The following is a 16180-nucleotide window of genomic DNA, read 5'->3' as shown; positions in this document are numbered from 1 at the left end:
AACCGACTCAGCCACCTATGTGCCCCTGTTTAATCTATTTTTGAGTTAATTTTTCATGTGGTATGAGGTAGGGGTCCAACTTCATTCTTTTGTGTGTGGATGTCTAATGTCCCAGCACCTTTTGTTGATTTCTATTTTTATAAATTTGTTATACTGTGTTTTATGTCTCAGAATTGGGTCTATCTTGGTGAATGTTGCATGTGAGCTTGAGAAGAATTTATATTTTGCTGTGATTAGATGAAGTATTCTATAAATGTCAACTAGATCACTAGATTCATGGTGCTGTTCAATTCAACTATATCCTTACTAATTTTCTATCTGCTGGATCTGTTTATTGATAGAGAGATGTTGAGGTTTCTAACCATAATAGTGGATTTATCTATTTCTCCTGTCCGTTCTATCAATGTTTGCCTTGTGTATTTTGATGTTCCCTTCTTAGGTGTATTCATGTTAAGGATTATTTTGTCTTGTTGGGGATTGGCCCTTTTATCTCTATGTAATGCTTCCTCTTTATCCCTGATAATTTTCCTTATTCTGATATCAGCTTTTTCTGAAATTAATATAGCTAATCCAGCATTTTTAAAAAAAATTTTTAACATTTATTTATTATTGAGAAACAGAGAGAGAGCATGAGCAAGGGAGGGACAGAGAGGAGGAGACACAGAATCGGAAGCAGGCTCCAGGCTCCAAGTTGTCAGCACAGAGCCCGACGTGGGGCTCGAACTCAGAAACCCAGAGATCATGACCTGAGCCGAAGTCGGATGCTCAACTGACTGAGCCACCCAGGTGCCCTGAAGCCAGCTATTTTTTTGATTACCGTTAATATGATATATCTCTTGCATCCTTTTCCTTGTATTCTGTCTGTGTCTTGTAGACAATATGCAGTTGAGTCTTGTTGTTTAACCCACCCTGACAGTCTCTGTCTTTTAATTGGTGTATTTAGACCATTTACATTTAAAGTGCTTATTGATATAGTCAGATTCATGTTTACCATGTTTATAACTTTTCTATTCATTGCACTTGTTCTTTGTTTCTTTACTATCCGCCCCCCCTCCCCGCTTTTACTGACTTCTCTGATTTTAGTTAAATGTTTTATATGATTTCAGTTTATCTTCTCTCCTAGCATATTATACTTCTAAAAAAACTTTAGTGCTTTAGAGTTTATAATATCCATTTATAACTAATCTAACAGCACTTTCACTATAACACTTTACCATTTCATAGGTAGTGTGGGTACTTTATAAAAGAGTATTCTCAATTCTCCCTCATCTCTTATAACATTGTGCTCATTCATTTTATTTTTCCATAAGGTAAAACCACCTAATATATTGTCACTATTATTACTTTTAAAAGTTATCTATTAGATCCACGAAGAATCAGAAGAAGAAAAGGTTTTCTTTTACCTGCATTTATTATTCTCTAACACTCTTCCTTTTTAAAAATTTATTTATTTTGAGAGACAAAGAGAGTGTTCCCACAAGCCAGGGGAGAGCAGGAACAGAGCGGGGAGAATCCCAAGTAGGCTCCACATTGTCAGCACAGAGCCCGATGTGGGACTCGATCCCACAATCTGTGAGATCATGACCTGAGCCAAAATCAAGAGTTGGACGCTTAAGCAACTGAGCCACCCAGGCAACCCAACACTCTTCCTTTTGGATGTAGATCCAAGTTTCCTTCTCTCGGAAGAACTTGTTTTAACAATTTTTCCAAAGGTGGTCTATTGGCGATAATTGCCCTCAGTTTTTGTGTGCCTGGGGCAGTTTTATTTCTCCTCTACTTAATTTTTTTCTCTTTTATTTTTATGGTGACCAAAAAAAAAAATAATAAAAAACATGTAGCATGAGATCTGTCCTCTTAACAAACTTAAAAAAAATTTTTTTTAACGTTTATTTATTTTTGAGACAGAGAGAGACACAGCATGAGCGGGGGAGGGGCAGAGAGAGAGGGAGACACAGAATCGGAAGCAAGCTCCAGGCTCTGAGCCGTCAGCCCAGAGCCCGACGCGGGGCTCGAACTCACGGACCGCGAGATCGTGACCTGAGCTGAAGTCGGACGTCCAACCGACTGAGCCACCCAGGCGCCCCTTAACAAACTTTTAAGTGTAAAGAACAGCACACGAGAGGATTTTCCCCTGATCTTTACCGTGAGAACTTGCTTGGGCCCTTGGATGCAAAACCCACAAAAATATTTGGATCCTGAGACTGAGTTGCTGGGGGTTTTTTAATTGTCCAGGTAGTCCACACTTAGACTCTTTAAAAACAATTTTTTTTAATATTTATTTTTGACACGCAGAGCGAGACAGAGCATGGGCAGGGGAGAGGCAGAGAGAGTGCTGGGGTTGGGGGAGGACACAGAATCCAAAGCAGGCTCCGGGCCCCAACAGACTCTTAAAATTAGCATTTGAATGTTTCTGCCAGTTACTGGAGCCAGTGGTTTGTCCTTCAGGGAAACATATCTCTGTTTTAAGTCTCTGTATTTACCTGTCTTTCCAGATTTGGGGGTGGTGGTTTCCCTGTGATCCCAATTCCTAGTAGATCTAAGAAAAGTCATTGATTTTTCAATTAGTTTTTTACTTGGGAGAATAGTAATGATGCCTTCCGAACTCTACATGTCAGAGCTGAAACCAGAAGTCCTTCAGTGATTTGTTTTGTTTTGTTTTGTTTTGAATTCTTTCTTTGGTAGTTGCTCTGATGCTTTCCATATATATCTTATCAGAATCTCCTTTATAAGTCACACTAAGTTAATTCTAGTGAGATATACGAATGTGATTCCTGGTATAACTCTGTTTCCTCTTCCCTTTTTGGGCTACAATTGTTATACATATTACATCTGTAAGTTACAAGCCCAATAGTATATTGCTATAAGTATTATTTTATGTGTAATAATGAAAACGAGAGAAGAAAAGAGGGCAAGGATGTATTTATAGCATCAGTTACATTAACATTCTCGTTTACTATGTGTTTATTTCTTCCTGTGGATTTGAGTTACTGTGCTGTGGTTGTAAAATACATTACATTTCTATATGTTACAGGCTTTATGCAATTGTTTTTACATTAGTTAAGAGAAGAAGGAGACATATGTATTTTTACTGTCTTTTATGATAGGTCGGTTTACATCTCTCTTCTTCTTACAGGTAGATTTGAATTTACATCTGGATTTACTTGATTTTATCACGTAACTTTAGTATTTCTTGTAAGGTGGGTCTTCCAGCAAAGAGTTCTTACAGTTTTTGTTTATTGGGGGATATTTTCATTCCACCTAAATTTTGTTTTAAGTTTATTTATTTATTTTGAGAGGGAGAGAGAGAGAGAGAGAGAATCCTGAGCAGGCACTGTGCTGTCAGCATGGAGTCTTACTCAGGGCTCTATGTGGGGCTCGAACCCACAAACTGAGAGATCACGACCTGGGCCGAAATCAAGAGCCAGATGCTTAAACAACTGAGCCACCCAGGTGCCCCTTTTCCACCTAAATTTTTGAAAGATAGTTTGGATGGATATAGAATTCTTGGTGGGCAGTTTTGTTTCTTTACTTTGAGTATATCATTTCACTGCCTCCTTGCCCTTATTAATTCTTTTTTTTTTTTAATTTTTTTTTAACGTTTATTTATTTTTGAGACAGAGAGAGACAGAGCATGAGCAGGGGAGGGTCAGAGAGAGAGGGAGACACAGAATCGGAAACAGGCTCCAGGCTCTGAGCTGTCAGCACAGAGCCCGACGCGGGACTCAAACCCACGGACCACGAGATCATGACCTGAGCTGAAGTCGGACGCTTAACCGACTGAGCCACCCAGGCGCCCCGCCCTTATTAATTCTGATGAGAAATTAGCAGTTAATCTTATTCAGGTTCCCTAGCGCACCATGAATTGTTTTTCTCTTTCTCTTTTTAAGATTTTCTCTTTGCTTTTGTCTCTCAGAATTTTTACGATAATTTATATATGGAACTCTTTGCATTTTTTCTACTTGGAATTCATTGAATTTCTTGGATGTGTAGATTAACATTTTCCTCAAGTTTGGGAAAGTTTTCAGTCATTATTTCTTCAAATATTTTTCTGCTTCATTCTCTCTTTTGGGACTCTCATGATGCACGTGTTGTTGTGCTTAAAGATGTCCCACATTTCTCTGAGGCTTGTTCATTTTTCTTTTTTTCTTTTAAATGTTTATTTATTTTTGAGAAAGAGAGCAGGGGAGGGGCAGAGAGAGAGGGAGACACAGAATCCGAAGCAGGTTCCAGGTTCTGAGCTGTCACCACAGAGCCAGATGTGGGGCTTGAACTCATGAACTACGAAATCGTGACCTGAGCCAAAGTCAGAGGCTTAACTGACTGAGCCATCCAGGTGCCCTTCATTTTAATTTTTTAGAAAAAAATGTGTATTTATTTTTGAGAGAGAGGGAGAGAGCGCACACGCGCACACACACACACACACACACACACATGCACACACACAGGCACAAGCGGGGGAGGGGCAGAGAGAGAGAGGGAGACACAGAATGTGAAGTAGGCTCCAGGCTCTGAGCTGTCAGCACAGAGCCCGATGCAGGGCTCGAACTCACAGACCACGAGATCCTGACCTGAGCCGAAGTCGGACACAACCGATTGAGCCACCCAGGCGCCCCTCAATTTTCTTTATTCTTTTAACCCCCTTCTGTTTTCTCAGATTGCATTCTCTACCAATCTATCATTAAAGTCACTGATTTCTTCTGCCAGTTCAGATCTACCACTGAGCACCTCTAGTGAATTTTTAAATTTCAGTTATTGTACTTAAAAAATTTTTTTTAATGTTTATTTTTTTTTTTGAGAGAGAGAGAGTGCAACTGGGGGAGGGACAGAGAGAGTGGGAGACACAGAATATGAAGCAGGCTCCAGGCTCTGAGCTGTCGGCACAGAGCCCAGTGTGGGGCTCGAACTCACAAACTGAGAGATCGTGACCTGAGCTGAAGTCGGACGCTTAACCGACTGAGCCACCCAGGCGGCCCACAATGATTGTACTTTATAGCCTGAATTTCCATTTGGTTCTTTTTTTATAATTTCTATCTCTTTACTGACACTCTCTGATGAGACATTGTCATTATAGCTTCTTTTAATTATTTAAGCATGGTTTCATTTTGTTCTTAGAACACATTTATAATGGCTACTTTGAAGTCTTTGTTAAATCTGACATTTTGTCACTCTCACAATTTCTGTTGTCTCTTTTTATCTCCTGTGTATGGGTCACAGACTCCTTTTTCTTTGTGTGTTACATTAAAAAAATTTTTTTTGTTAACGTTTATTCATTTTTTGAGAGACAGAGCACGAGTAGGGGAGGGGCAGAGAGAGAGGGAGACAGAATCCGAAGCAGGCTCCAGGCTCTGAGCTGTCACCACAGAGCCCGGTGCGGGGCTTGAACCCACGAACCACGAGATCGTGACCTGAGCTGAAGTCAGACACTGAAATAACTGAGCCACCCAGGTGCCCCAGTGTCGTACATATTTTTTTTTTTTTTGAAAACTAGGCACTTTATGTAATTTTAGATTTAGCAACTCTGGATACGGATTCTTTTCTCCCCTCTTAGAGGGGGGTGTTTTTGTTGTTGTTGTTGTTTGCTTATTTGTTTGTTTAGTGAGTTGACTGGACTGTCTTAGTGGGGTCTGTTTTGCCCACAGCGTGCATCCGCTGAGGTCACGCCTCAGAGGGCACAGCCTTGGTCATGCACACACAGTCACCCCGAAATGACAGTGGTTTTAGCGGGGTTCTCTTTGGCCATCTCTCCCTGATTTTCCTGTTAAGCTGTTTACCCCAATTTAATGCCACATCCAGCTGATTTAGCGCCAGATCCACTGATTTCCAGCTGATTGCTCTAATGTTTCTGACAATTCCCTGGGGGCATAAATTGATCTGTCATCTGATCCAATTAAGTTCACGCAGGGGTTGTTTTTGAGACCAGTCTTTGAAGTTTGTTCTGACCGTTCTTAGCTGTCTCTTTCCTTGGTTGTGTCTAGTGACCTCAGTGGCCTATGGTTTACATTCTTGCTCTTAATTAAGAAAAGCTGCCAGCGCCCTCTCATTTGCTCACCACCAAAATCTTCATTGTTTTTGCAAGAGCCTTTAGGCTTGGATTTCTCCTCTCTCTTTCTTTCTCTTTCTTTCTTTCTTTCTTTCTTTCTTTCTTCCTTTCTTCCTTTCTTTCCTTTCTTTCCTTCCTTCTTTCTTTCTTTCTTTCTTTCTTTCTTTCTTTCTTTCTTTCTTTCTTTCTTTCTTCTTTTTAAAGTAGGCTCTGTGTCCAATGTGGGGCTCAAACTCATGACCCAGAGATCAAGAGTCTCATGCTCTACCGACGGAGCCAGCCCCGCTCCCCTCCCCACGCTCTTTTTCAACTAAAACCAGTTCCTTTGGGGAGAGCTCCAGAGCCCTCTGTTCTTGTAGGCTGCCCTCCTCCCCTGGCATAATCTTTGTGCCAGTGGTCTGGGCAGGGCACTAGCCTCTGCCCTTCTCTGCTTGCCTCACCCCGCACAGAACTTGTGCCCAACAGTGAGTGGGGGTGAGGGTGCGGGGCCCCGGTATTTTCAGCCTGCCACTCCTGGGGTAGAGCCCCCTCCCTATGTCTGTGGGGGTGCTGAGCACAGAAAGAAGCCTCCGGCCTCTCAGCCACCCTTGCCAGGAATTGGCTTTTTCAGTTCAACGTTGAAGCACATGAGATATGCTAGTGAGATATGGTGTCCTTGGATTGGAAGCGAAGGGGAGAGGGACACCTGTCTTCTTGGCCACTACGGTCTCTGTCAGGCTGAGCTGGGAAGGAAGGAGAGGTGAGGGGAGCAGGTCCTGGCTCAGAGGCCATGAACTCTCCCCGTTCTGTGTGAGTATAAGAATGTTTTCTCGAATACATATTTTTTCACTTATCATTATGCCATTAGGACAGTTTCTAGAGACCTTAAATGGTTGCTTTTATAGTTTCCACCAGCTTGCAGGTTTGTGGGTTAAGTGAAGTAATGTATACCAAAGTCTCTGGCTTCGGGCCCCCCCTGGCTGGCCCAGTCCGTCGAGCGTCCGACTCTTGATTTCGGCTCAGGTCCTGATCTCATGGTTCATGGGATCGAGTCCCACATTGGGCTCTGTGCTGACTGCACAGAGCCTGTTTGGGATTCTCTCGCCCCCACCCCCCGCTTTCTCTGCCTCCCACCTCTCTCTGTCTCAAAATAAACAAATTTAAAGCAAAACCAAGGTAGTTGTCACCACCCCTTATTTCGACTTTATTCATCTGCTGCGAGCTGCTAGTTCCTTTTTAGAAAAAAGGTGTGTAATATTTCCAGCACACAAAAACCAGAGATAAAATAAATCCCATCCAGGTAGCCACCATTCAGCTTATAAAACAAAATATAGCTGCAGCTGGAGTTCTGTGTGTGTGCTCCCTCGTATTTCCTGCTTCTCCCTCCCTCACCGGAGGGGACCTCAGTCCTGGATTTGTTTCTGTCATTTCCAGGAACGCTCTCATACTTTACCACCCATCTTCAATAAAGAAAAAAAAATGGTTCAGAGACATTTTTCTTGTGGCGGATACATAAACATCCTGTGTGTAAAAGGGCAAATTTCTTTTTTTTTAAAATTTTATATGTTTGTTTATTTTTGAGAGAGAGAGAGAGAGGGAGAGTGCGAGCAAGGGAGGGGCAGAGAAAGGGGGGCAGAGGATCCAAAGCAGGCTCTGCGCTGACAGCAGAGAGCCCAACGTTGGGCTTGAACTCACGAACTGTGAGATCATGACCTGAGCCCAAACCAAGAATTGGACGCTTAACCAGCTGAGCCACCCAGGTGCCCAAAGGGCAATTTTTTTAATACCAATAAAAAGAGATCCCTCTGGGGCGCCTGGGTGGCTCAGTTGGTTAAGTGTCTGACTTCAGCTCAGGTCATGATCTCACATTTTGTGAGTTCGAACCCCGTGTCAGGCTCTGTGCTGACAGCTTGGAGCCTGGAGCCTGGTTCGTATTCTGTATCTTCCTCTCTCTCTGCCCCCTAACTGCTTGCTTTCTCTCTCTCTCTCTCTCTCTCTCTCTCTCTCTCAAATATAAACTAAACATGGAAAAAAGAGATCCCCCTCATGTTAGCTTACCATTTTTATGAGCACATATTCTTTTCCTTTTAACCTGAGAGTAGCAATTCCAGAAACAGTGTGCCTCAAGTAGCAGACTTCTGTAGTGTTCAGAGAAGTTTCTGTTGTAACTGTGTGTTAAAATGTTACTGACTGCATTTCCCCATATTAGGAATTCAGTTTTATGCATAACCGTAGAAACTCCTTCAAACATTATGATTTAAAGTTTGTCACATAGTTAATTTAGAGGTTCTCAACTTTTGGGGGGGGATTATATCCGGTTTGCTTCCTTTGGGTTGGTGATGTTTTTTGAGAATTTTATACTATCCCTTGAAATGATGGAGGACTCATTGGAGTCCCATAGAACGGAATTTTTATCGAACCTTTGATTTGCATGTAAGGAGTGAAAATTAAATTGAAATACTTGGGGGGTTTCCCCAGACGTGGTTCTAACATAATCTCAGCTGTTTTACATGCATTTTGTGGCGATTTATGCTGACACAGTAAAGGCGAGGCGTAGTTGAATGAAATTTCCAGAAATTTCAGTCTAAAATCCTGTTTTAGACGAAGCTGTCAGCTGAAATAAGGACTCTGGTGGGTTTCTGTTCTTTGCCTGCCGAATCTGTGGATGGTCAGACGCTGGAAAATCCCTGGAGCCTGGGCAGGCCAGTCAGTCGAACTTCTCCCTTTCAGCCTGCAGGTGGCAGTATCATACCAGAAATGCGCCTGACAATGGGCCATGAGGTCTAAGGCTTTAAAATTCATGGCGTGTTAGCACCTGGTGAAAAATGCAGTAATGTATTACCTGAATTTGGATATAGAGGCAGACCCCCACCTTGATGTGTCCCCATATTTACATATATTTGAATGGCTGCCCCAGTCTTTTGTTATCCCCTGGTTGAGGTCTTTTGGGATTTCCCCTCTCTCTCCCCTTCAGGCTTATTACTGAAGCTCTTCCTTCTTCCTGGGATTAACCTCTCCCTTACAAAAATACCCACTTCTCTCCCGCGCTCTGGTGTGGCTCCCATCCTTTTGACGAGAGAGAGGGGCCCGGATTTAAAGAGAGAGCAAAGAGATGGGAGAATGAGCGCTAAGACAGGTCTGAACCCTACCTACTTCTGTCTCCATTGCAGCGACAAACACCGCTGGGCCCTTTCCCTCTTGTGAGTTTTCACCCTCTGTTTACCATGTTGTCAGCAATAGAAGACTTTGAGAAAAACCCAAAGAACTGTGTTGTGTATTTGCTTCGGGACAAGGAGCGTTGGGAACATTCTGAAAGTAGCTTCTGTTCCGTTTGTGTCTTTGAGGAACCGGGGAAGGGGTCAAGTGAGACTGGACAGAAAAAAAAAAGTGGTGGGAACAAAAAAGAAGCAGACAGCCTGGTCTGTGAGATGAGGTGAATGAAAAAGGAATAATAGGGATCCACCCAGCCCAGTTGAGCGGCATCCCTGGGATCTTCCACTGGCCAGACTCCCCACCCCCACCCCGGGGCCTCCAACAGAGTGATTTCCACGAAAGGGGAGTGGGAAGGAGGGGGCTGTGGAGGGGAGATCTCCGATCCTTTTCCAGCTGCTCTAGGTAGACCTCTCATCATTCAAAGTAGAAATCTCTGGGGCGCCTGGGTGGCTCAGTCGGTTCAGCGTCCGACTTCAGCTCGGGTCATGTTCTCACGGTTCATGGGTTCGAGCCCCACGTCGGGCTCTGTGCTGACAGCTGAGAGCCTGGAGCCTGCTTCCATTCTGTGTCTCCCTCTCTATCTCTGCCCCTCCCCTGCTCACACTCTGTCCCTGTCTCAAAAATAAATAAACGTTAAAAAATTAAAAAAAAAAAACAAAGTAGAAATCTCTGCAAAGATTCCACAGAAACGCTCTTATATGATGTGGTTAAGCTCTGTATAGGTACTATAAGGTAAGATAGTTTTCTGGAGCTTTCCAGCCCAACCCAGAATGTCCCAGAGCCCCATCCACCATGCATTCTGTGAGGTACACTATATGTTGAGTCTAAAACAGCATCCATACCTTGACAACTGCTTGTGTTTTATAGTATCACGTGTACAGAACATGTTAAGCTTGAAAAACAAGTCAACCCATTGACATTTCCAATAGGCTGCATAAAGTTAAAAACTGCATTTTCAAGACAGCTTGTTCTTTGGTATCACAATATATATTTGAGTGTTTCATTTTTGTATAATGATATTAATTTGTGCATTAAATTTATCGGGCTAAGTAAAATGTGTCTTTTAGGACCTATTAATTGTAACGGGCAGTGGCTTTATTAAGACCATTTTGTTCTTCCGTTGCACTCGTCAAATGTTCATTTCTTCCTGATAGCCGATGATCTCATGTTAAATGGAAAAAAAAATTTAATTCTCTTATAATATTAAGCAAGCCTAGAAGTTGGAGTGCTGCACGGAAAGTAATAACAAAGTACATGCTAGCATTTGCTTTTAATTGTTGTAACCCCTGTATCAATTAGAGTTAGAATATTGAGGATGCGGGCAATTCTGTAGTCACAGAAAGACTTGTTTACCAAATTGAAAAGAAATTAGGAAAGTGATTTTCTCTAAATTACATTTCTTCTCAGATGCATTCTCCAAATTCAAGTTATTTTCCTAATTATATTTTTTATGTAATGAATTTTTAAACCTCCTTGTGCACTTTGTGCTCTTGGTTGGAAACTTCACATCAATTGAGTTTCCATTAAGCTGGAAATCACAGCTTAATGGTAGTTTTTAAAGATGTGATTTTAGCAAGGTATTTGCCTTGGCATAGTAATAATAGTAATAAAGATGCATTTTCAGGCTGAAGTTTACAAACTACTTTTCTGTACAGAGGCAGTGTGGCATCATGGAAAGACTTGAGGCTTTGACCTCAGACCTGGGCATGAACCCCAACTTAGCTACTTACTTAGGAGTACTCTCTCTTCCTGAATCTCAGGTTTCTCATCTGTAAAATGAGGATAACATCTGTTTTGAAGTGTTGGCATCCATATTAAATAAGAATGAATGTGTGCAAAGATCTTAGCATGAAACAGTAGCCTTCTAAACCCCAATACCGAATCTTCAGAATTTTAGTAGGAAGTAGGGTTTTTTTTGTTTGTTTTTATCTTTTTTTTTTTAAGTTTATTTCTTTATTTTGAGAGAGAGCGTGAGCGGGAGTTGGGGAGGGGCGGAGGGAGAGAGGGCGAGAGAGAATCCCAAGCCCGTTCCTCACTGCCAGCGCAGAGCCCGACTACGGAGCTCAAACTCACGAACTGTGCGATCATGACCTGAGCTGACACCGAAAGTTGGACGCTGAACTGACTGAGCCACCCAGGCCCCCTTGGTTTTTTGTTGAAAATGTTTATTTATTTTTGAGAGAGAGAGAGAGAGAGAGAGAGAGAGAGAGAGAGAGCGTGGGCTAGCGGGGGAGGAGCAGAGAGAGAGGGGGCACAGAGGATCCAAAGGGGGCTCTGTGCTGACAGCAGCGAGCCTGATGCGGGGCTCCAACTCATAAACCGAACCGTTACTCACGAACCAAACCATGAGATCATGACCTGAGCCTAAGTCGGGCGCTTAACCGCCTGAGCCATCCAGGCGCCCCTAGGAAGTGGGTTTTATCTCTGTTGTACAGATGAGTCAGCTGAGGCTAGGTAAGCGATCCAGGGTGACCAGGCCTGTTTTATGACTGCAGGTCAGGGTACTTCTCTCCTCTCAGGGGCTTCGGGGGCCAGACTGCAACAACCGATGACAGTACTCCGTGTGGATTGTCAGGTGTGACCTCTCCCATGCGATCCAGCTTCCGTTAAGGCAGTGACTCCCAGCCCGTTTTCCCTGCACGGCATGTTCCTGGGACATCAGCTGAAACGCCATCCTTTTCTCTCTCACTCACAAAAGCCCAAGGAGGGACGGTGTCTATTAATAGGGGTGACCTGCCATGCATCCCCTCCCCAAGTTTCCTTGAACACAAGGAAGTAGGTCATTTTGTAGGAGAAGGTTCGTGATCGAGGGTGATGAGAAAGATTGGTGGGACCAGTAGGAGTCTACAAAGTTAAGGCTTGGTTTTGGAGGCAAGCAGAGGTTCTTGAGTGAGAAAGGAAGAGGCTTAGAGCCGTGGTCTGCAGGACGACTTGGAAGCAAAAAGGCCCGGAAGCCAGGAGACCAGTTGGGCTCTTGGAGTGAACCAGATGGGATGAAAGAAAGGTCCGAAGCAAGACAGTGGCAGCAGGAATGCAAAGGAATAAACGCGAGACTGATTGGATACGCCCGGGCAAGCAAAGAGGTAAAAGGGGCCAAGTAATAAGCAGAAGTTTCAGAATAGGCTGGCAGGTAGGCAGTGGGTGTCCTTCTTTAATTTCATTTTGCATAAATGAATATTAAAATGATCTTTCAGCCCCAGGCCTCAATATCACGCCGGGAGAAAGGAGACAATCCAGACGGTGCAAAAAGCAGAAGAAGCACGAGCTTCCTGGGCACAGTTCACAACATATGAATAGCCTTTTTCTTTTAACCGAGTTGTTGCCTTATGGGAATTGTCTGTGTCGCCTGCTGCACTGGTTTCAGATCCTAGGCTCCGTGACTTTGTGGTTAGTCACACAAACACGCAGCTATCCAAATTTTCAACTTGATTCTGAACATTATGAGTGGGTGCCCGGTGATAGGGAGCATGTGGTGAGTCGCTACCCTGCGCCTTTGACCAGCCAATAACTTGAATGTTTGCGGCGACTGAGAAAATACTTTTTAAAACCGTATGTTGGATGTTGGGGCGCCTGGGTGGCTCAGTCGGTTGAGTGTCCAACTTCGGCTCAGGTCATGATCTCACGGTCCGTGAGTTCGAGCCCCGCGTCGGGCTCTGTGCTGACAGCTCCGAGCCTGGAGCCTGCTTTGGACTCTGTGTCTCCCTCTGTCCGCCCCTCCGCCGCTTGCACTGACGTGCATGGGACAGCATTTGGATTAGCGCGACTAACTTCTATTTGGTTTTATATTGTACGAAATATAGGCAAATGATGCTTGGCTGATAATTCTTTGCATAGAACATGAAGCAATAGCAAAGCCATGTTCGTTCTTTTTCTAGCGATGATCTGGAACAATTTATGGAAAGTCAAGGTGCGTCCAGCCCAGGTATCCTCATTTTAACAACCAGCCTCAGCAAACCGTTCATGCGACTGGAAAAGTACGTTACTCTCTTGCAAGAGCTGGAACGCCATATGGAGGTAAGGGAAGGCCACGCATGGGCCTGTGCTCTGGAAGAAGCAGCCAGTCTCCTTCCAGACTAAGCTTGCCGAGGAATTCAGAAAAGGCCTGGGTTTCAAATTTTACCTGATTCAATCTTCCCACTTCCCTGGGCTTCTAGTTTTCCTCATTATGCAGCAAAATAAGGGGGGGGGGGAGCATTCCTTTATTTCCCCCTTCTGGAGATTTTTTTAAAGTTTTACTTAGTTTATTTAATCTTCCCACTTTTACTGGGGTCTGATTGACAAATAAAAATTGTGTATATTTAGGTTGTACATTGTGAGTTTTAAAGTGTTACAGTATGATGGTTTAATATATGTATACATTGTAAAATGATTCCCAGAGCAAGTGAATTCCATCACCTCACAGAGAGGATGAGAACACGCAGGATAGACTCTCAGTAAATTTCAAGTATACGACACAGTGGTATAAACTGTGACCACCACGCTGCGCATTAGATCCCCAGAATTTATTCATCTTATAACCAAAGGTCCCACCTCCTTTACTACTCAATATTCATGATCGTTCCCCTTCTCGGTCCAGCCGCTTCTCTCAAGCCCATGCTAACCGGTTGACTTAGGTTTTCTTCATCTGTAGACGGCAGTTCAATCAAAATCGACCAAGATCTTCCGTTGTTCCGGTATATGAACCAACCTGACTGTGGGAGACACACAGAGCAAAACGTCAGAAAATAGAAATACCGCTTTCACTCTAGACAGGGGTCGATATCTCTACAGCCCTGTGATCACTCAGCTTTCTGACCCTGGATGACACTGGAAGATTCTGGTATTTCCTTAAAGATTCATAGACGGGTCCAATATTAGTTTATCTGTCTACGCATCGTAGATCTACACCAAAGTTCCCTCACATTTTTGTTTATAAACTTCTAGTTGGCTTGCCCCAGCCGTGGCATAGCTATAATCTTCTTTGAATATTAAGGTTTGCACCGAGGCCTGATAACTGAATATTATTTCATCGAGAGGCCCAATCCTTTTCTTAAAAACCAATCAACAGGGATAGCTTCTAGAATTGTCCTTGAGCCATCGAGCATGGGCGCCGGAGGTGGTGTGGGTGGGAGAGGAGGGCCCTCTGGGGGAGGCTGCGTTTACCCTAGTTGCTCTTCCTGTGTCTGGGGAAAGGTTTTGAGGTTTTAAAGGGCTTGATTATCTTTAAAGAAAAAGGTTGCACACTGCCGGTCTCGTCAGCATTTGTAAGGATTGAAAGCATGTACTCTGAGCAAAACCACATTCTCAGGTTATTTGACCTGCCGGAAAGCTGGAGGCAGCGGGGAGCCCGTGAGTGAGTAAAGCCTGCCGGAGTGAAATTTCAGTTAGGGCTTGGGAAGGTGTTGACCTCTGGATGCCTTTCCAAAAGCTCAACCAGTTTGCCGAACCGTTTGAGGTTTGCCCCTCCTTGCTTATCACAAAAATCCAGAAAGCAGCGGCATCAGTTTCTGTTACTGCTCAGGGCTGAGGTACTAATATGCGCTCCGTTTGAGGAGAAGACTCCCCAGATGCCCCCACTGCCGGGATCCTCTCTCTTGACCTTCCTTGAAGTGGAACCCGTGTTCCCTCCTGTCTCCCTTTTCTGTTGCTTCCCTGCCTTTGGCTGCCTTCCATTTCCCACCATCAGATAACACGCACCCGAGTTCACCATCCGGTGAGACTCCTTCTCCAGCTTTCTCATCATTTAGCCTGGCTGCTGGCTAATGGTAGAATAGAACCTGAACTTGTCAGCTCTCCGCTAGTCTGGCTAAGGATACATCTAACTATGATGGAATACAACCTTTCTCCACACACGCGATACAGTTCTTGGCTTGGGGCAGACCCCTGGTCTGTTCAGCTGCGTTTTGTGACCCAAGGCCGGCCGAACGGCGGGTTTTCTCCTTCCATTTATTCCAGCTGAATTCCAAAGGTTAGGTGTACATATACCCCCAAGGTTAGGTACGCAGCTGCACCCCATGTGCCCCCCATGTTAGGTATACAGCTTCCCCAAGCATCACCCCTTTCCCTTCGTGGACAGTTACGGAGATGTGGATCCCTGCAAGTAGTTTTTGAAGCTGTCCACTCTTCGGGGTTGTAAGTACCATGGAATTGCAGACCATACGTAAGAACCTCGCTTGCAAAAGAACACACGGTATGGAGCTTGGAATTGTTTTCCCCGTCTGCCACGTTGAACCCGCCGAAAGAAAATGGAGGCATTTTAGGAAATGAGATTGGATTGATTTTTCTCCGACCGCTCCTCTGTTTCCACAACTCCCTACCTCTGGTCACTTATTAACAACATGGCCTGACGATGCCCCCCGCCAACTAATGGTTATTTCTTATCTCAAGTATAGCAGCAAAAGGGGAAACGAGAGCTCTTGCCCCAATAACCGCACCTAGTATGTTGTTGCCAAACCCATGATGTGTTACCGGCTGTCTTAATTTCTTGCTCGCCTGATAATCGGAGGTGCTGAGATTCCAAAGGCTCAAGTGCTGTTGTATTATGTAATCTTTAAATTTGTGTTACCACCGCCACAACGGGGATACAGAACGGTTCCATCATCCCCTCGGATTTCCTGTCTCTTTGCAGCCGCAACCCTCCTCCCCCCCCAACCCCTGGCGACCGCTGATCTGTTCTCCTTTAACATTGTTTTACAATGTATTCCTTTACTAGGATACGCATCCAGATCATCAGGATATTCTGAAAGCAATCGTAGCATTCAAAACTCTCATGGTAGGTGATGCTCTCAAATTATAATTCTCCGTTGTGTATGCGTTGTTCCTAAAAGAGTGATTTGTGTGTAACGTCTCTTTCCCAATGCAAAGGTCTTTAGAGTGGAAACAATAAGCTTTAGCGACAGTATCGCAGTGATTGTTTCATTTAATTTTGTCTTCCAAAAATCATGCTTACCTATGAAAGGTTGCCAGGCT

General features: G+C 44.0%; 1 protein-coding gene across 5 annotated transcripts in view; it reads left to right on the top strand.

The window, feature by feature from the left end:
* Positions 1–16180, top strand: part of ARHGEF6 (Rac/Cdc42 guanine nucleotide exchange factor 6) — a 102234-nt gene that overhangs the window by 67211 nt on the left and 18843 nt on the right. For all 5 annotated transcript variants that reach the window (XM_007098485.2, XM_015544877.2, XM_042975157.1 and 2 more), the window contains 2 exons: positions 13108–13246; positions 15924–15983. In XM_007098485.2, the coding sequence (XP_007098547.2) occupies positions 13108–13246; positions 15924–15983 (199 nt within the window). The remainder of the gene's footprint in view (positions 1–13107; positions 13247–15923; positions 15984–16180) is intronic.

The sequence above is a fragment of the Panthera tigris genome, chromosome X (assembly GCF_018350195.1).
Source record: "Panthera tigris isolate Pti1 chromosome X, P.tigris_Pti1_mat1.1, whole genome shotgun sequence".
NCBI lineage: Eukaryota > Metazoa > Chordata > Mammalia > Carnivora > Felidae > Panthera > Panthera tigris.
Note: the sequence above shows the minus strand (reverse complement) of the source record. Positions and strands in the feature narration are given on the sequence as shown.